This window comes from Triturus cristatus, chromosome 2_2, assembly GCF_964204655.1.
Source record: "Triturus cristatus chromosome 2_2, aTriCri1.1, whole genome shotgun sequence".
Taxonomy (NCBI): domain Eukaryota; kingdom Metazoa; phylum Chordata; class Amphibia; order Caudata; family Salamandridae; genus Triturus; species Triturus cristatus.
The window spans coordinates 234,595,647-234,617,145 of NC_140582.1; the positions used below are offsets into that span (position 1 = coordinate 234,595,647).

Consider the following 21,499-nt stretch of genomic DNA (forward strand, 5'->3'; position numbering starts at 1 on the left):
GTTGATGGCCGGATCAGCCATCACCTGCTCCCCTGGCAAAATATCATGTAGAGCAGGTGGGTTTATCAGATAGGCGAAGGGGCTACTTTGTCCCTTTCGAGACTACCCCTCCCTCATTGCCTCCAAATTACGACCAGTTGATGAGGATTACTTGACTTTGCTTCAGGAGGGAGTCATGACTATTTTGGCCAAAGGAGCCAAAGAGAGGGTTCCGGCACCAGAAGTAGGCTATGGTTGTTACTCTTGTTACTTTCTGGTCCAGAAGAAAGAAAAAGGCCTGCACCCTATCGTAGATCTGCAAGCCCTCAACTACTTCCTCAAAAAGGAAAAGTTCAAAATGCTCACTCTAGCTCAGATCTTGTCTGCCCTGGAACCAGGAGACTGGAGTTGGACTTGCAGAACGCCTATTTTTACAGTCCCATCCTGCCTGCCCATCGATGCTACCTGCGGTTTACGGTAGGCCACGAGCACTTTCACTTCACCTTGCTCCCCTTAAGCCTTACCAACGCCCCTGGGTGTTCACCAAGGTGATAGCGGTAGTCCAAGCTCATCTGCGTAGATCAGGTGTGCCAGTCTTAATCTATCACAATGAATGATTGTTAAAGGCCAGCTTGCCCCAGGCTGTCGTCTTCCACCTCCAGACTACGGTGAACCTACTGCATTATCTGGGGTTCACTATCCACATGTTGAAGTCACACCTAACTCCCTCTAACTCCCTCTCAGATGCTCCCTTTCATCAGAGCTGTTCTGGACACTGCAGTTTTTTTCCGGTTATGATACAGATGTTTCAGCCTCCATCCTGGATTTTGGTGAGAATGACTCTGAGGCTGCAGAGCCCCCTGCATCCTGCTTGTGACACATGCCAGATGGCATATGAGGGCTCTGCTGTGGTACCTGAAAATTCGGTGGGTGCAGCATCAGGGGAATCTCTCCAACATGGTCCAGAACTGTGCAGGAACTACAGTGCTGGCTGACCAACCACTATTTGGTCAGAGGCATACCCCTCTCCCTTCCCCACCCAGATAACACAGTAGTGACAGATGCATCACTCCTGGGATAGGGAGGCCATCTGGGAGAGGTGGAGATCGGAGGACTCTGGTCTCTAGCAGAATACGGACTCCACATCCTCCTGCTGGAGCTCCGTGCGATTCACTTGGCATTGAAAGTCGTTCTTCCTTCAGTCAACGGAAAGCTGGTTCAAGTGTTCACGAACAACACCGCCGCCATGTGATGCTGCAACAAACAGGGCGGACTGGGGTCATGGACTCTTTTTCCAGAGGCCCTGCGTCTCTGGACATGGCTGAAACAGCAGGGCACATCCCTGGTGATTCAACACCTGGCAGGTTCTCTGAACGGCAGGGTAGACCAACTCAGCTGTCCATGCCAAAAATGGCATCTCTATCCGAGGGTGATGCAAGGTCTCTCGCAACAGTGAGGAGAGTCTTGATTAGCACTTTTTGCCTCTGCCGCGAACGCGCAATGTCAGCAGTTTTGCATGTTGGAGTTTCCGAGGCAGCACTCTCTTTGAGACGCTTTTCGTCTTGAGTGGAGCTCAGGCCTTCTATATGTCTGTCTGCCCATACCACCCCTGCCTAGAGCGCTAAAGAAGATCAGGAGTGACTGGGTCCAAGTAATTTTTGTGGCTCCGGACTGGGCACGGAGAGTCTGGTATCCTGAGCTTCTCCAGTTGAGCATTGATCCTCCTATCGGGCTGCCCCTTCTTCAGGAGCTTCTGCCACAGCAGCAGGAGAGGGTCCTCCACCCAAACCTGTCAACTTTACGCCTTTTAGCGTGGAGATTGAGCAGTGGCAGTTGATAGCATTCAACCTTTCTCCTGAAGTCTGTTATTTTGGCAGACAGGCGCCCCCCTTCCAAGTAAGGTACCTTTCGGCCTTATCTGCCTTATTGAGGCTACCAGACCAACCCTTTTTATTTAAATCCCCTATTGTAAGTTAACCATAAAAAAGTTAAACATAAGTCCCCTATTATAAATAGATTTCTCAAGGGGCTTGCACATATGTTTCCACCTGCCCCTTTCATTAGGCCTCAGTGGGACCTTAATTTGGTTCTCACCTTCCTGATGTGTACTCCGTTTGAAACTGTACAACTGCCTGGCTGCTTACCATCAAAACAGCCTTTTTAGTGGCAATAACGTGTGCCAGGAGGGTGAGCGAATTGCATGCTCTGTCATCTAAGCCTTCTTATATGACCATCTTCTCTGATAAATTGGTGCTTCTTACTATGGCCTCTTTTTTACAGAAAGTGGAAACACCATCCACGAGGGGGCAGTCTGTCACCTTGACCACTTTCTATGCTCCTCCGCACCACTCTAAAGAATTGGACTTTACAGTCTTGACCCAAAAAGAGCTTTGTCGTTTGACCTTGACCGCACAAAAGAGTTTCTGGTGGCCAACCAAATCTTCGTGGGGTACTTGGGAGCAAAGAAGGGTTGTGTGGTGCAGAAAAGGACGATCTCTCGATGGGTTGTACTTTGCATTAAAAGCTGCTATGCTCTGCCCAAAAATCAGCCTCCTGAAGGCCTAAGAGCTCATTCTACCAGAGCTGCGACCATGGCATTGCAACAACAGGCAGTAATGTGGGCATCACTGCACACGTTCACCAAGCACTACAGCCTGAACAGTCCAGTCTGCAGGGATGGCCTTATTGGCCACTCTGTCCTGCAGGACTTCTTGGTCTAAACTTGTCCGCAGTCCCTCCGGGGATGTTATTGCTAGGGTATCTATTCAAAGGTAAGGAATCTGCCACTAGATTTCTTTATCAGATGGAAAAGTTACTTACCTTCAATAATGCCTTATCTGGTAGTGACATGATCTAGCTGCAGATTTCTTACCGACCCACCCATCTTCCCGGCACGCCAGACAGGGTTTTAGAGTCAAGCCTGTTCCCTTTTAGGTCCCTAATTGTTCAAAACATAGCATTGTCAGTGTACTCTGTATTCGCACTCTTGGCATGGAAAGTCGTGAAAGTAACGGGCATCAGTGCGCTGAGGTGGCACCTGTAAAGGTGATGCAAACGTTTTAATGGTAGAGACGACACGGGCGACGTCATGCAGAGCCGACTGATGCTACCTACCAGCGCGCAAGGGTATTGCTTGAAGAAAAATCACCTAGATCCAATCTTACGCCAGCAAAATTTAAAGGTAAGGAATCCTCGGCTAGATCATGTCTCTATCAGATAAGGCGTGCAATCTTGAAATGTAAGTTACAATGAAATGTGTAACAGACCAAGTGTTCAGCAGATGAGTCCAAAAGGAATCAAGTGTAGAAAGTGTTGATAGTTTCTTGATGGCTCTCTTCAACAAGAGGAACAGTACTCCAGTATAGCAATGACTGTATATTTGATTCCAAATTAATCAGTTATAAAATGGAGCAATCAGAAACTTTACTTTTATTGTTCATGCATATTGATCAGAAAGAAACCAAATACACATATCTTCCATTCTGACTGTTTACCTTTTCAAGCTGTTGTGTACCCTGACATCATGTTTCAAGGACTAGAAGCTAGTTTGACCAGACAAATCCTGGAAAAATCTTTAGGGTCTTATGCAGCTATGTCTCAGTTTGCTATTTTTCCATCTACCAACTCAACCCCTGAATGCTGCACTGTGTAAGGATGTTTTTCTTTAGTCCTAGGACCTTTCTACATTTTTTAAGGTGACTTGATAGGACCCTTACTTCTGTAGTGCAGGGATATTCTTAATTTGTTTTCTATTTGCTGGTCTTGTGTCTACACTTTCTTGCCCATAAGGAACCTAACCTTCGTTTCAGGATTTAGCAACACTAATCCAGTCAGTCACTTTTTGAATGTCATGTAAACTTAATGCTGAATGTGGCATTAGTGTTCAAACTAGTATATGAATAGCAATAGGTACTTTTGTGCATTACCATGTTCATCACTTATTATTCTATGGAATGCAGATTCAGTTTCTAGTGCCCAGTGTGACTGGAGAAATTCCGGGAGCATAAATAGACTCCAATGAAAAGTACGCCAGCGTGTACAGAGCTACCACAGTTGCTGGCTTGTTCCAGACCTGTTCCTCCTAAATGCCAAAGGAAGAGCAGAGATCTTGCACATGGTCAGAGAGGAGACATGTGTAGCAGTTGAGTCCATGGACACATAGGCAAGCAAGCCTGGGAAACCAAAAGCACTTAGATGTTGGAGGAGGGAGCAAAGTGATAGAAGCAGAAGGTGCTGATGATACCACAAATAGTGCAGGCAAGTGCCTGGTGGGAGGAGTAAGTGATACTAAGGAGGCTACATAGTCTTTCAGGCTTTTAAAATAGTAGCCCCCTACACGGCGAATTCCTGGTGGACACCACAGAGAAGCTCTGGACTGTGATCACATTTGAACTGTTCTTAGTGTGGCTTGAGTAGTATGGCAGCAACTGTTGGGGTGAGCAGCCAAGTCCCAGCAATGAAAAATGAATGAAACCGGGATCGAGGAACTTTGTTGAAAGCCTTACATTTTTCCATTTCCCCATCGCTGATCATGCAGCGATGGAGAAAATTAAAAATGTAAGGCAGAGAAGCTACATTTTAGCATCATTCTAATAGCAGTGTTGACTGTGCACAATTTTCGTATTGTAGACATCCTTTTTGAGTACCTCGGAGCTTCTCAGAATCCTAGCAGAGGTTCTCATCTTACTTGGAAAGAGTGGACAAATTACCTTGCATTACATTCTTCCATTTCCTGTCCACTGTAGTTACATTTTCTCTTTCCCTCAAAGAGGATCTCAACATTGTTTTGGCTATATTGATAAGGCTCTGTAAAAAGCAATAATAGTCTTTGCAACTGTTGTGTTCAAAGCATGTGTGCTGTAGATACACATGCTTTGCATACTCCTGCCATCTACTGTTAGGCCCGGATGTTTGCAAGTTGTTTTTCTTCGAAAAAGTCTTTCCTAGTCACATGGTAAGGTAACTCCTCCTTTCGGTGCTAGTGCGCATGGTCACACAGTGCTCTCCGTCGATGGATCGGACTCCGTTTAAATTCTGTCCTTGGAGCCACGCGAAGTATCCGTGCACCGACTCACTCGAAGTGAGCAACATGTGCTTGTCACCCGGGCATAAAGAAGAAAATTGTGACAATTGCAGATAGTTTTGATCAAAGAAGTCTCTTTGCGATCATCTGGCTCGATGTCAGGAGATGCAGCATCAAAGTATCGTTGACACGCCAGACATCTTCGGTGAAGACTCCGGCCAAGAAGATATCGAGGTATCGGCGGCAAAGGAGGTAGAAGCCTTCTCCGAACAGGATTCAGGCTCGAAACTCGAGATTGACCTCGATGCCGAAGAACGGATGCAGGATCAAGGTGACATAAGTACCGAAGACCCCTTGACCCGACAAACTATCTTAAAAAAACATAAGGCTTCGGCACCACCTCTGCCTTCTGGCCAAGGTCGTCACCGAGACGACGTTTCACGTGCCCCGCCCCCGGGCCCGGCACCGAAATCACCAGTCAAGCCTTCCGGCTTGGTACATAGTGGACAAAAACCCTCCTCGGAGCCGAAAGCCTCTGGTTGCAAGCATAAGCTCAGCTTGGAGCCAAAATCTCCTGCACCGAAAACAAAGCAACCTTCCGAGTTGAAACCTTCCGCGCTGAAAGGCCAGCCTCTGCGGGACCGAAAAAACCAGGACCGAAAACTTCGGCACCGAAAAATAAAGATTCCCCTTCGGACAAGACCACTTACTCTTTGTTAGTGAAATTGCTCTCCCACCCTCGGAGCTCCAACATTGAGTGAGGCCTCCCCCAGCCCCTGCACTCTCTAGTGTGAATGTTCGAGGCCCTCCTTCACCCGCAGGTTCACCTGCGCCTCATTCATGGTGGTCCAGTGGACCTCTGTCTCCACTCCATTTTTTCACTCCTTTTCACCCTCTTTCCTAATTTATTTTTCTGCACTTTTCTGCTGTTTTCTCTTTTTCCCTTTCTAACTACTTTTCCTCCTTTCCTGCCAGTTTCTTTACTGCCGCTGCTGCCCCCGCGGCCCCTCCCCCCTAGCACGACCAATCCAGCTCCCCTCCCCCTCCTGCCTCCCAGCTGTCCAGCCCTCCCCGACCCGTACTTAATGGCGGCTGCTGTGCGGCCGCGCCGCAGGTGCGCCAAAGGTAATCCCGTCTGCGCCCTTTCGCCAACGCCACGACCCAGCAGCACTCCACGCACTCAACCCAGGCTGCAACAACAACTGCAAGCTAGCATCACCAACCGGCCCTTCAGCAGTCACCGCTGCCAGCCCACCTGCAGCACCGCCATGAACACGAATCCTGCACAACCCGCCCACAAGAACACAACCCAACCAAAGACCCTGCAATGTTCCTCCTCAACGTCCGATCCCTCCACAAACACGCCACCGAATCTGGGACCTCCTCGACAGCAACACCCCGGACGCAGAGTTTTTCACCAAAACCTGGACCAACACCACCTCGGGACCGGACATCGCCATCGTGATCCCCCAAGGATACAAGATCTCCAGGAAGGACCGCTCCACCCCCCCGGGAGGAGGAATCGCCATCGTCCACAAATCTGCCTGAGCACACTCCCCAACGAGCTCACCGAACTGATGGAACACCTTCACTTCAAGATACTGGCCAGCCCCACTGCCACCCTCCGAGGAACCCTTATCTACCGACCCCCTGGAACCCGTGGACCCTTCACCAACTCCATCACGGACATCATCTCCCCACAGGCCATCGCATCCACCAACTACACCCTGCTCGGAGTCCTCAACTTCCACCTCGACAACCAGCTGGACCCAACACCACATACCTCCTGGACAACCTCCACAACATTGGACTCCACCAGATCGTGACTGTGCCCACACACTCAGCAGGACTCACCCTCGACCCCCTCTTCACTACAGGAAACTTCATCACCTTCAGCCGCACCACCGAACTTCCAATGACCAACCATCGTTGCGTCCACTTCACCTTCAGAACACCCACCATCCACAGACACCAGCACCCACTCCCATGAAGAAACTGGACCAAAATCACCGACGATCAGCTCACCTCCTCACTCAACAATTCCACCCCAACCATCGCGGAAAATGACGACCCCAACACCGCAGCCCAAACCCTGCATAGATGGATCTCAGACAACGCCAACACCATAGCCCCCTCAAGAAAAACTACAATACCCGCACCAAGAAAGCCAGATGGTTTACCACCGAACTTTGAGAGTCAAGATTCACTTGCCGCCGCCTCCAAAAGGCCTGGAGGAACACCAAATCCACAGAAGCCCACAACATCTTCAGAGCCAACGCCCATCACCAACTCATCAGAGAAACGAGGAAAAAAGCGATTGAAGACAGAATCTCCACCCACGCGCACAACAGCAAGGAACTTTTCAGCACCCACCAGCGAGTCTACTGACATCCCTCCCTCACAAGACCTCTGCGACGAACTCGGCACCTTTTTCCACCACAAAATCAAGAGCATCTACGACAACTTTGACGAAGACAACCTACACACTGTACCCTCACCAACCACCCCTGACACCCGGAAACCAGCGATTGACAACTGGACAGCCCTCACCACCGAAGGCACACTGAAGACAATGAAGTCGATCCACTCAGGGACCCCCACGGACCCTTGCCCCCACCACATCTTCAACAGAGCCGCCGACACATCGCACCCATGCTCCGCCACATCATCAACCGCTCCCTGGCGACCGCCTCGCTCCCAGCCGACTGGAAACCCCCTGAAGTCAACCCCCTCCTAAAATAAAACCCACAGCGGACCCCACGGACATCAAAAACTACAGACCTATCTCCTTGCTCCCGTTCCCAGCGAAAGTCATCAAGAAAGCCATCAACAGCCAACTCGCCACATTCATCAGAGAACACAAAATCCTCGACTCCTCCCAATCCGGCTTCAGAAAAAAACACAGTACAGAAACCGCCCTCCTCACCGCCACAGACGACATCCGCACCCTACTGGACAAAGGAGAAACAGTACCCCTCATCCTCCTCGACCTCTAAGCGGCGTTCGACACAGTCTCTCACCGCACCCTAATACGCAGACTCTACGATGCAGGAATCCAGGACAACCCCTCGACTGGATCCGCTCCTACGATGCAGGAATCCAGGACAAACCCTCGACTGGATCCGCGCCTTCCTCTTCGGCAGAACACAGCGGATCAGACCCCCCCCCCCCCCTCCTTTTCTCTTACCCTACACCAACCCCCAGGGCTCCTCCCTCAGCCTGACGCTTTTCAGCGTCTACTTGGCTCCACTCGCCCCCATAGCCAGAACCTACGGACTCAACATTGTGTCATACGCAGACGACACCCAACTCATCCTCTCCCTATCCAACGAACCCAACACCGCCAGACACAACTTTCGAGAAGGCATGGAAGCCGTCGCCAAATGGATGAAAAACAGCTGCCTACAAATAAACACCAACAAAACAGAAGTACTCATCATGGGCCCAAACCCCAATGCCTGGAGCGACACCTGGTGGCCCCCCGCCCTCGGAAACCCGCCAACCCCCACGGACCATGCACACAACCTGGGAATCATCCTGGACTCCGAGCTCAAAATGAATCGCGAGATCAACTCCGTCTCATCTTTCTGCTTCCACACCCTCCGCCTCCTTCGTAAGACCTTCAAATGGATCCCCCTCGAACACCGAAAGACTGTCAGTCGTGCCCTGGTCACCAGCAGACTCGACTACGGCAACGCACTTTACGCCGGAGTAAACAAAAACCTCACCCTCAAGCTACAGAACATCCACAACGCTGCCGCAAGACTGGTCCTCAGCCTACCAAGACACTGCCACATCTCCCAGCACCTGTGCACACTCCACTGGCTCCCCGTCGAGGCGAGAATCACCTTCAAGATACGCACCCATGCACACAAGGCCGTCCATGGCACCGGACCAGCATACCTGAACAGCCGACTCAAATTCCACGCACCCCAAAGGACCCTACGATCAGCCCAGCTCTCCTACGCCGTGGTCCCCTGCACCAGAAAGAACAGATCGGGAGGCAGCTCCTTCTCCTTCCTCGCAGCCAAAGCATGGAACGCCATTCCGCTCCACCTCAGACAGACAACATCTCTCCCCATCTTCGCAAGAAACCTCAAAACCTGGCTCTTCGACAGACTCCTTGATGGAATGGAACCTGCACCCCACCCCTGCGCCCCCACCCCAAGCGCCTTGAGACCCTTATGGGTGAGTAGTCCCGCTTTAACAAACCCCTGATTGATTGATTGATCCAAAAGTGGACATTATTCTATTAACACCCGATCCATAGCAAAAAAGACTGCATATTAACCCTGAAAGTGGTCATATTCACATAAAATCACCTCAGAAACGCAAGCTTCAAGAAGAGGACATTACTTACAAAATCCCCTTGAAGAAAAAAACTATAGCTACAAGTCTTTTTCATTTTCCATCACCCCCACCTCCAGCACCTCCGTCACCACCTGAGAATCCTTTGCAGATTACACCTCAAGATTCTCCTACATCTCATCGTGACAATGATGATGCAGATGATGGGGGAATAAATATTCCAATGGGTCCATGGACAGATTACAGACTGGATCCCCCAGGTGACACCGATCCGACTTGTACCCAACCAACCCATCTCCTCCAGACAACAATGCATCACACCATTAACTCATTGCTAGGGCTGCACATTACCATGAGGTAGAGCTCCACAAAGAATCACTAGAAGAAGATTTCTAGTTTGAGACACTAGCATCTACACATACGTCATCACAATCACCCCCAATGCTTAAAGGCATGAGCCCGCATCTTAACTCTACAGACCCCATCTTTATCAAAGGACAATTGCCTTTAGATTCCATATTGGTATTAAACGCTCGTAAGCGAGCGAATTCTCAAACTTCAGGGGATGATCCTCCATCAGATAAGGAGTCCAAACTAATTGACGTCTCTGGTAAGCGCATAGCTGCTCAAGCAGCAAATCAATGGTACATTGCAAATACCCAAGGCTTTTTAGCTAGGTATGACAGGGCACACTGGGATGAAATGGAACAAATTCTCAAATACCTCCCAGATGAGCATAAGGCTAAAGCACATGACTTGGTAAATGAGGGTAAGCTCATTTCTAATTCCTCTATTCGATGTGCTCTAGATGCTGCAGACACTGCAGCTAGGGAGATTAACACCAGCATCATGCCCAGGAGACACGCTTGGTTAAGGATCTCAGGTTTTAAACCTGAGGTTCATCAATCAATACTTAACACACCCTTTGATAAGGAACACCTCTTGGGCCCTAACGTTGACCAGGCGTTAGAAAAGATGAAAAAGGACACTGAAGTTGCTAAATCTATGGGAGCACTTCAAACTGCATCCAACAGAGGTTCTTTTTGTCGCTCCTTCTAAAGAGGAGGGTCAAAAACAACACACCCCAGATCAAAATACCTCCACTTACAAAGGTAATAACCAGTCCTTTTCCTTCAGAGGTGTTTTTTCGAGGAGGTTATAGGGGCAACAACTTCAGGGTAGGGGTAAGGGTAACACTCCTCTGAACTCCCCTTCCCCCAACAAGCAGTGACTTACCTACGCTTCCCCCCAATTATTCCACACCTGTCGGGGGAAGATTCCACCAATTTCTCCCCATTTGGCAGTCTATAACATCAGACAAATGGGTTCTTGGAATTATCCAACATGGTTATTGCCTGGAGCTTACCAGCAATCCCCCAAACATTCCACCATGATCTCACAAGTTATCCCCAGAACACATACACTTGCTAAAACGAGAGTGTCAGTTCCTCTTACTAAAAGGGGCAATAGAGCCAGTCCCCATACAGTACCAAGGCTCCGGGGTTTACTCTCCGTATTTTCTCATTCCCAAAAACAACGGTTCCCTAAGACCTGTTTTAGATCTGAGAGAGCTAAACCACTACATACTGTCAGAGCATTTTCACATGGTGACACTTCAAAAGGTGCTCTCACTTTTACAAAGAGCAGACTTTATGACTAGTCTAGATTTAAAAAGACACATATTTTCATGTTCCAATTCATCCGGCTCATTGCAAATACCTGAGATTTGTGATAACAGGCAAGCATTACTAGTACAAAGCACTTCCCTTCGGAGTGACTACAGTGCTCAGAGTTTTTACCAAACTCCTGGCAGTGGTTGCTGCTCATCTCAGAAGACAACAAATTCACGTCTTCCCCTATCTAGACAACTGGCTTATCAAAGCCAGCACTTACCACAACTGTCTGCAACACATACAGAATGCAATAGATCTACTTCATCAACTGGGTTTCACCATCAATGCACAAAAATCTCACCTGCATCCATCACAGATTCAGTCTTATCTAGGAGCTACTATAGACACAGTCAAAGCTCTACCCTCTCCCAATGTAGCCAGAATACACAATATTCAAGCTACCATTCTACAGTTTCAACCCAACCAAGGATTATCAGCCAGAGTGTTCATGCAATTACTCGGAATAATGGTGTCCTGCATCGAAATTGTACCCCAAGCAAGGCTTCACATGCGCCCCCTACAAGAATGCTTAGCACGTCAGTGGAATCAATCACAGGGTCTATTGACCTATCTAGTGTTGGTAGACGGCCTCACCCATCGCTCTCTGCAGAGGTGGAACCCACAAAACTTATCAGCAGACTGGCCTTTCATCAGCCATGTTCCACAAATCGTGCTCACAGCTGATGCATCTCTAACAGCTCATCTAAAAAATACGCAATACAAGGCATGTGGAGCAACAAGCACAGGACTCTCCGCATCAACTATCTAGAGCTCTTCGCTGTTTTCCTAGCACTAAAAGCTTTTCAGACTCAGCTCATAGCCAAAACTGTCCTAGTGCGAATGGACAATATGACAGCAATGTATTATGTGAAGAAGCAAGGCGGGACACACTCTCACCAACTGTCAAACTAGCTCAAGCCATTTGGAATTGGATGATCCATCACAAGATTTATCTTCTGGCAGAACATCTCCCAGGAGTAAACAATCAAATTGTCGGTCTCCTCAGCAGGAGAAAACAACAAATTCATGAGTGGGAACTTCACCCCCAAGTTCTCCTACCTTACTTCCAACATTGGGGGTTTCCACAAATAGACCTATTTGCCACAGCCGAAAACGCAAAATGCCCAAACATCTGCTCCAGGTACCCACACCAGCTATCAAAGGGCAATGCCCTATGGATGAACTTGTCAGAGACACTTGCCTACACTTTTCCGCCTCTCCCACTCATTCCTTGGGTGGTTCGAAAACTCAGGCAAACATCTCTCGCACTAATTCTGGTAGCTCCCACATGGGGTCGCCAACCATGGTACACCACCCTGTTAGAACTGTCACTAGTGCCACATTAGAAACTACACCTAAACTTCAGTCTTCTCACATGCAGCCATGGAGAAATCAGATATCCAAATCCCAAATAACTGAATTTAGCAAGCTGGCTCCTGAGGTCATAGAGTTTGGTTATTTAAATTTACCACCAGACTGCATGAATATTCTAAATGAAGCAAGAAAGCCTACCACCAGGGCTTGCTATGCTGTAAAATGGAAAAGATTTGCTGTATATTGTAACAACAACAAAATGAATCCTTTAGATGCGTCTATACAAAACATTATTTGTCACTTGTTACATTTGCAACAAACAGGTCTGGCTTACACGTCTATTCGTTTGCACCTTGCAGCAGTAGCTGCGTACTTACAAAATAGACAACATGTGTCAAAATTCATAGTCCCATTAATCAAGGCCTTCATGGAAGGTTTAATAATGGTAATACCACCAAGGATTCCCCCTGCCCCAGTATTGAATCTCAACATTGTTCTCACAAGGCTCTTGGGTCCACCTTTTAAACCATTACACAAGTGCCCTTTACAGTTCCTCTCATGGAAAGTTGCATTCCTCATTGCTATCAAATCACTGAGGAGAGTTGGTGAGCTACAGGCATTTACATTAGAAGAACCTTTCTTTCAGCTACATACAGATGGGATAGGTCTTCATACCAACCCAAAATTCCTTCACAAGGTAGTTTCTGATTTTCATATAAACCAATCGGTTGAGTTACCAGTTTTCTTTCCTCAACCTGATTCTGTGGCAGAGCGTGCTCTTCACACGCTTGATGTTAAGAGAGCTTTATTATACTACATAGATAGAACAAAAGACTTTCGCAAAACCAAACAACTGTTCGTTGCATTTGCTCCACCTCACAAAGGCAATCCTATTTCAAAGTCTGGTTTTGCCAGATAGATTGTGAAATGCATTTAAACTTGCTATATTAAGGCTAAAAGAACTTTAACCATACCCCCTAGAGTGCATTACACTTGTAGAATAGGGGTATAAGTGGCCTTTTTTAGGCAACATCCCTCTAGCTGACATATGTAAATCAGCTACATGCTCTACAACACACACATTTACCAAACACTATTGTGTAGATGTGTTAGCACGTCAACAGGCTAATGTAGGCCAAACAGTACTAAAAACACTATTTCAAACAACTGCACCATCTACAGGTTAGCCACTGATTTGGGAGTATACTGCTTTATAGTCTATACAAAGCATGTGTATCTACAGCACACATGCCTCGAACAGATAATGTTACTTAGCCAGTAAGCATCTGTTCTTGGCATGTAGAGCTGTAGATTCACATGCGCCCACCCACCTCCCCAGATACCTGTAGTTGTTGCATTACTTAATTATACATTCATGCGCATGGACTCCTCTATGCTACACTTACTTACTCCATTCTCACCGTCTTGCGGGAAAACAATCTAACAATGGAGTCGATGACCATGCACACTATCACCGAAAGGAGGAGTCCCCTTACCTCGTGACTAGGAAAGCCTTCTTCGAAGAAAAACAACTTGCAAACATCCGGACTTAACACTAGTTGGCAGGAGTATGCAAAGCATGTGAATCTACACCTCTACATGCCAAGAACAGATGCTTACTGAGTAAGTAACATTATCCTCTTTAAGCATGTCTGGGCTCCTGAAGGGTATTTTTACACAATTCATAGTCCTATTATATTAAAATCTTGGTTTCTTTCATCTATAGGGTTATCTATGCCTTTTGCATGAGCCAGCCAATACGTTCTTCCATGTTTTACCCTTCCCACATCGAATAGAGTGCTAAGAAGCAGCTACATAGACATCCGGGCCCATATCACCAATAGGAAACACTGCTCTTCTCTGAGCCATGTCACACCTTTAACTGGGTACACTGGGTGCAGATGAGGTCTGTGCATTATAGCACAAAAATTGTGTTGCGCCCTGGCCAGCTGCAAACTCATGCTTGCCCTGGGATTATTGCATTAGTGAAGGGCACACCAGCTATTTAAATATACTTTTCCACCTTTCACTTTGCTGGTGACATGTCCTCTCTTTGAAACGGGGCGGGGACAAGAATCCACCTGCCAGGGGTGGTCTGTAGTCCATAGGGATAACGAATTGCACACAGATTGTGCCCTGTCTCTACGTGCTGCACAGTCTGTATCCCTCCTGGCTGTCTCTCTGCCTCTGCACCTGTAATACAGTGTGGGAATAGAAGAAAAGATAGTCCAAATACATGGTGTAATTCCCTATTGAGTTCAGGCACCGGTGTGATCTGTTTTGCAGAAGCGGCCACACAAGCGTCTGTGACACCTTCTGTAATACTAAAGTTCCATGGAGGTGCAACAAAGTGGGGACACATGATCACTGCAACCCTAGGGCCAAATTGATAATAGGACCTCAGTTGTAGAGTACCTAAATTTTACATCACATGTTCGAAGGATATCAGGGATTTAATGTTTTCACTATCAGAATGGATGCATCGTGCAAAGAAGTGGTTACATTCTTCTTTAACCGCCCATAGAAAAAAATGCAGGTGTGCCAAATTTAAGGCAGTCTCTATACCTTTCCAAAGTAAAGGCCATAGGTAAAGTAGTCATTTAGTAATTCTGTAAGCACGACTCTGAGTGGCATCTGTAGAGCACAATGCATATCCATTCAAGTAGTATTTAGAAATCACTTCAGCTTAGCATTGACTTTCCTCGGGACTTACCATCTGTGGACGGTGCTGAATAGAAGAGTGAATCAAATTACCCACAAAGCTGACGCAAGGGTGTGCATACTTTGAATATGCAAATAACTCTCATTCCTGTTTTGACGAGGATTTGTGCTTCTTCTTATATAATACTTTCAGCGGTTTAAGAAAAGCTTTTCATGAAGATGACAATTTCTCGCTTGTATTACTATGTTGGCTGTGAATTGTGCTCCACTTTAAAGTCTAATTGTTCCACACAATATTGGACTTTATTGGTACTATTGAGCGTTGCTTGTATTGCAATGTGTTATTTATCCCAAAGCAGATTACTTTTATGATAGTATAATGTAAGCAACATGACATGCGACCTAGTTTAAATAGGGCCAAGTAATAGTTGTAATGTCAACAGCTTTTCGGTCAATTTAAATAAGTTACGGAATTCTTACTGACCATAACTTATTACAAAAGCGATATTCTCCACTTTGAGTTCCTTATTAGTGAAAGCGGTGTTACACATGAGTAACGTGGTCCATTCTGTAAGACTTAATACATTGAATAGATTACCCACTGTCTTACATAGAACCCATTGAGGTGTTGAGTAATGCTGGCATTCATTTGGCTGAACAAGATGTCTAAATAGTACTGAGGTGAGTAATGATGTGTTATCTTAGTGTCCTGTTTTGTATCATTTGAATTTTAAGAAATAAATTATTGAACCTAATTTGGTGCTGACCAAGAAAGATGACAAGTGTTGATCATAATTCTTTTGCAGGCAACATTTCTAATGTTACTAGATAGTGTTGAGTTTCAAAGTTATTAAAATATATGTTTGTTTCAACAGAGTTTGGATGACGCACTGAAGCCTGGTAAAGAAAAGACTGTTGTAGGCTACAAATGTAAATTTTGTGTTGAGGTACATCCTACTCTTCGAGCCATCTGTAATCACCTCCGTAAGCATGTTCAGTATGGAAATGGCCCAGCAGCGGCAGCTGAAATTAAGGTGAGATGTTATAAATTATACTAACCTAGAATGGAAGATCAAATGCCAGCCAAGTTCATTCTTTTATCTTTTTTATCATCACTTGACTGGACGACCCTCCTTTTTATGCGTCACAAAAAGGGTAATTGTTTATTGTTTTTGCAGTAAAGATCTTCCTCAAAATGATTTTGATGGACCATCTTCAGTAGTAATTACAGATGCGTGAGTAAGTGTTGACTGGAACTTTAGCAACCAACATACTCCATGATGGTACTGTTATTGTATGTGGCCTTGTGATTAGAACAGGCACGATGGAAAAACTTTATTTAGCCTTGGAGGACAGCCAAACAGATGCAGTTCCTGTGAGCTCTAGATAGGTATAGAACACATTTGGTCTCCTGATTTGTGGAGGAAACCGATTCTTCTTCACATGGGCATCTGCTGAATGAGGAGCAGCTGGCCTCACACCTTTCCAACCCCTGGCCGTAATCTCAGTGTGGGAACCTGTGAGATGGTAGCTGAGTGCATTCTTTGAAACTAGAAGCAGAGGGCCTCACTCAGATGGACACACATATAAGGAGTGCACTTTATCTATGGACAAGGACCCAAAGGATGGTGAAAGCAGAAAAAATAAGTTATTCTAGCACTGAAGCAGAGGGCTTATGAGGCCTTGCATAAAGATTTGAGCCGGAAAAGTCCCATTGATACCTGTGGCTAAAGTATGGAATGTTGTGTAAATGGGTTTGGACTGTACAACAAATTACTAAACCCAAGTGGACTGAGATCTCAATCTGGATCCCTCATTGAATTACATGGGAGAGGTGTTAAGAGATGATGCAGGAGTGGAGAAGCTTAAGAGGATCAGCACCTAGTAAAAGGGGAGGTGGAACCAAAGAATTGGAGAAGGGACCCAAAAACTGTACATGCAGAGGGGAAATAACGTTAAGGGAGCAATACAAGGTGAAAAAGGGAGGTCCCAGAAAAGCAGTATATGAGGAGTGAAGTGAGTGACAATTAGAGGTCTTTAGGGATCGCAGTAGAACCTTAGAGTCCTCGGGCACAGCCTAGTGCTTCCTGGAGACAAGGGCAGCAATGCCACCACAGGTGTTGCCAACACTCTGAGATGTACAGGACACCCAAGAAGGCATTGGAATGCACTGAAATAAAGGCGAGTAGAAAAGGTGCTTATCGCTATACAGGAGGAAAGTTAATGGTTAGGATTCACATTGACCGCCCATTAGGAGGAAGTAAAGAATGGATGATCAGCTCACACTTGTCGAGGAAGGGTTTATACTTCAAAGGACATTGCATCACCGATGACAAACAAAAGCAAATCAAACTCCTTAAAAGTCTACTAATCCTTCATAATAAAGACTAAATGCTGGTCTCAGAAAAGAGGAGCATTAGGATCACTAGAATAGGAATCCTTGAAAAAAACCAAAAGGCAAACTTTATAGAATACCTAGGGGAGCTCAAACTAACCTTCTAAACATTACAATACGCTTGGAGAAGTGATTTAACCTCTTCAGTGCCCATGACGAGATAGTCTCGTCATGGAGCACGGTTGCGCTGTGCCCATGACGAGACTATCTCGTCATGAACCCCACCCACTAGTGCAACGCCCGGCACAGGAGGGGGAAAGGGCGTGGCACTGAAGGGGTTAAATGAAGCAGTAGTAGAAACAAAAGATTCTAGGCATATGAGCTGCAGATTACACACTGTGCATAGGTCGACATCTAGTGTTGGGCACTTGTTTTTGTCTTGGAAAGTCTTTGGAAGTCACAAGGTATGTGACTCCTCCTTTGGATCATAGTGCGCATGGGCTCCATCCTCAGATTGTTTTTTTTCTGCCATCGTGCTCGGATGTGTTCTCGCGTTCCAGTTCGTAAACGGTTTTCTCTTTCGACGCGCAATCCTTCCCATCTCGAACGGTATTGTTTTCGATCGCGTTTCCAGCCACACGCGACCCTTCAACTTCGAAGTCTTCGATTCCGGTCGTCGACAAGGCCTTCGGGCCTACCTGGACCTCATCTCCGGCTCATGGAAAGGACGCCATTTAAAAAGTGTCCTCGATGTGGGTCGAAGTTTCCCCACACCGACCTACATGAGGTGTGCAACCTCTGCCTCTCACCGGAGCACGAGGCCAGAGACTGTCCAGCTTGTGCCTCCTTCCGCTCCAAAAAGACCATCCGGGACCGACGAGCTTGAAGAACAATGGCGCGCTCATCAACTACGATCACCGACGACATCTGTCAAGAGGGCGTTGATGTTCCAGAGCAAGGTCGAGTCGAGGAAGCCATCATCATCGCCTCCGAAGCAGATGATTCCGACGTCGAAGACATCACTCCAGCTCAAAGGGCCGTGAGTACAGACGTCGACCCCGACCTACCCACCCCGTCGACACCGTCAAAAAAGGCTTCGGTACCACCTCCACCTTCGGGCCCAGGTGCACGCCGAGACACTGCTTCCCATGCCCCGCCTTCGGGCCCGGTAAAGAAGCCTAGTAAGCCTTTAAGCGACTTGGGCTCGAGTCAGCCTACCCTCGGTACCGAACATCCGGCACCGCAGAAAAAAGCGTCATCAACCTCATCCACGCCGACCGCTGCTCCCACATCGAAGCACTCGGCGTCGAAGGCTAGCACCAGTTCCTCAGCACCGACAACACCCTCAGAGCCGACTAAAAACGCCCGCCGAAAGGCCCAGATACTTCCAAACCGAAGACCTCGGAACCGAAAAAACAGCAACCGGTTCCAACTCTTAAAGACACTTCAAAACTACACGGTTCCAAGCCTAGAACCACTACCGAGTCGACGCCCAAAAAACTTACTGCACCGAAGCCCTCGGCTCCGAAGGATCTGTCTCCCACAGATGAACTGTTTCGACCAGATCCTACCCAAAAGACTCTAATGAAGGATCCTAAGACTGGTCATTTAATGCTCAGCATCAAGAAAAGACATGCCTGCACCGCCACCAAAGAAGAGAGACTTTGCTACCTCTCCATTAAGGATTCCTTCTCCTCTTCCTCCTCCACCTCCACACCACTCTCCCACACCATCACCTACTCCAATAGATGATGATGATAACACCTCAGATGATGCAGGGGGAGGTGCAGACGATCAACCCCTTGGGGACCCTACTCCTACTGGCTCCCCTGACCTCTGGGATGATTACAGTGTCCCAGATGTCCCTTACACCCCAAAGATGATATTTATCCCTCCAGGCCTCCCCCCCCCCTCCCCCCAGAGGACAATATCGGATTCAACCAGCTCCTTCAAAGAGCTGCCCAATACCACGGGTGGCCCTGCATACAGACCCAGTAGAGGAGGATTTTCTTATGAATACCTTTGATACCACACAAAGGTCCACCTCAACACTGCCCATGCTTAAAGGGGTCATTAAGCACGCACCAGAGATATTTAAAGACCCCGTCAGGGCTCGGGTCATCAACCCAAGAATAGAAAAGAAATATAAAGCTACCCCTACTGACCCAGTATACATTAAGGGCCCCACACCACTAGACTTCCTAGTAGTCTCTAATGCCAGGAAGAGGGCAAATTCCCAAACATCAGGTGACGCACCAGACAAGGAATCGAAACTCCTAGATGCCTCTGGCAAACACAGCGTCACAGGCAGCAAATATTTGGCGCATTGCTAACACCCAAGCGCTCCTAGCCAGGTATGACAGGGCACATTATGACGAACTTAAGTCCATAATGCAGCACCTCCCTGACAAATATAAAAACAGGGCCAGTGAACTAATCCAAGAGGGTAAGACCATCACTAACATCTCCATTCGCTGTACCCTAGATGCAGCAGACACAGCCTCAAGGGCAATCAACACCAGTGTCCTTATGCGCAGGCATGCCTGGTTATGTATATCAGGTTTTAAACCGGAAGTACAGAGTTCTATACTCAACCAGCCTTTTGATGAGCAACACCTATTTGTTACTGTTAAAGCAGGAGGTAATCTCCGTCCTACAAAAAAGTGCAATAGAACCAGTTTCCCTGCACCAACAAAACAAAGGGAGTCTACTCCCTCTATTTTCTCATACCAAAAAAGGACGGATCTCTTTTAGACCTCAGACCCCTAAACCTATACATACATTCAGACCTCTTCCACATGGTCACACTTCAGCAGGTCCTCCCTCTGCTTTCCCTGGGCGACTTCCTTGCTACTCTACACCGCAAGGACGCCTATTTCCACATTCCCATTCACAGCGCTCACAGAAAATATCTCAGATTCGTAGTGGATGGTCAGCACTATCAATTCAAAGTACTCCCGTTCGGAGTCACCACAGCACCAAGAGTGTTCACCAAGTGCCTCGCAGAAGTGGCAGCACATCTAAGAAGACAACACATACATGTCTTCCCATATCTAGACGACTGGCTTATAAAAGCCAAATCGTACAATCAGTGTGTACAACACACTCACACCACTATTCAACAACTTCACAACCTGGGGTTCACAATAAATCACGCCAAGTCCCAACTGCAACCGTCCCACACGCAACAATACCTCGGTGCCACAATAGACACCTCAAGAGCGCTCGCCTATCCCAGTCCCACCAGGATAGCGAGCATCCAAGCTCTTCTCATCAGTTTCCAGCCGCAACACTCTCTTCCAGCTCGAGTGTTCATGAAACTCATAGGGATGATGGCCTCTTGCATATTCATAGTGCCTCATGCAAGACTCCTGATGCGTCCTCTCCAAGAGTGCTTAGCACGCCAATGGAACCAGGCTCAAGGTCAGCTAACAGATCTGGTGTTGGTAGACGGTCGTACCCATCGCTCTCTGCAGTGGTGGAACACCAAGAACCTTTCCTAAGGACGACCGTTCTTCGAGCCAGTTCCTCAAATAGTCATGACAGCAGACGCATCGCTCTCCGGCTGGGGAGCTCACCTACTACATCACACCATGCAGGGCAGGTGGACACCTCAACAAAAGTTACTCCACATCAACCACTTGGAGTTACTAGCCTTAAAAGCTTTTCGAAAACAAATATCAGGCAAGACTGTCTTAGTCTGCACCGACAACATGACAGCCATGTATTATATCCAAAAACAAGGCGGGACACACTCTCTGCAGCTCTCTCAACTTGCACATAGCATATGGAGGTGGGCTATACCTCAGAACATTTTTCTCCTAGCCCAACATATCCCAGGCGTCCACAACACAATAGCCGATCTCTTGAGCCGTCAAACAGAACAAATCCACGAGTGGGAACTTCATCCACAAGTTCTTCAACCGGTTTTTCAGATTTGGGGGCAACCACAGATAGACTTCCTCGCCATCCAAATGCCCAAACTTCGCCGCCAGGTATCCTCACCCATTGTCCAAAGGCAATGCGATATGGATGAACTGGTCAGGCAGATTTGCGTATGCTTTTCTACCTCTCCCACTCATTCCGCTAGTGGTGCGCAAACTACAGCAACACTCATTAACACTCATCCTAGTTGCTCCAACTTGGGCCAGACAGCCATGGTACACCACACTGCTGGAACTCTCAGTAGTTCCGCACCAAAAACTA

At 47.3% G+C, this 21,499-nt stretch overlaps 1 protein-coding gene across 8 annotated transcripts in view; it reads left to right on the plus strand.

The window, feature by feature from the left end:
• ZNF462 (zinc finger protein 462) overlaps positions 1 to 21,499 on the plus strand; it is a 204,631-nt gene that overhangs the window by 124,419 nt on the left and 58,713 nt on the right. For all 8 annotated transcript variants that reach the window (XM_085641286.1, XM_085641290.1, XM_085641289.1 and 5 more), the window contains one exon: positions 15,834 to 15,992. In XM_085641286.1, the coding sequence (XP_085497412.1) occupies positions 15,834 to 15,992 (159 nt within the window). The remainder of the gene's footprint in view (positions 1 to 15,833; positions 15,993 to 21,499) is intronic.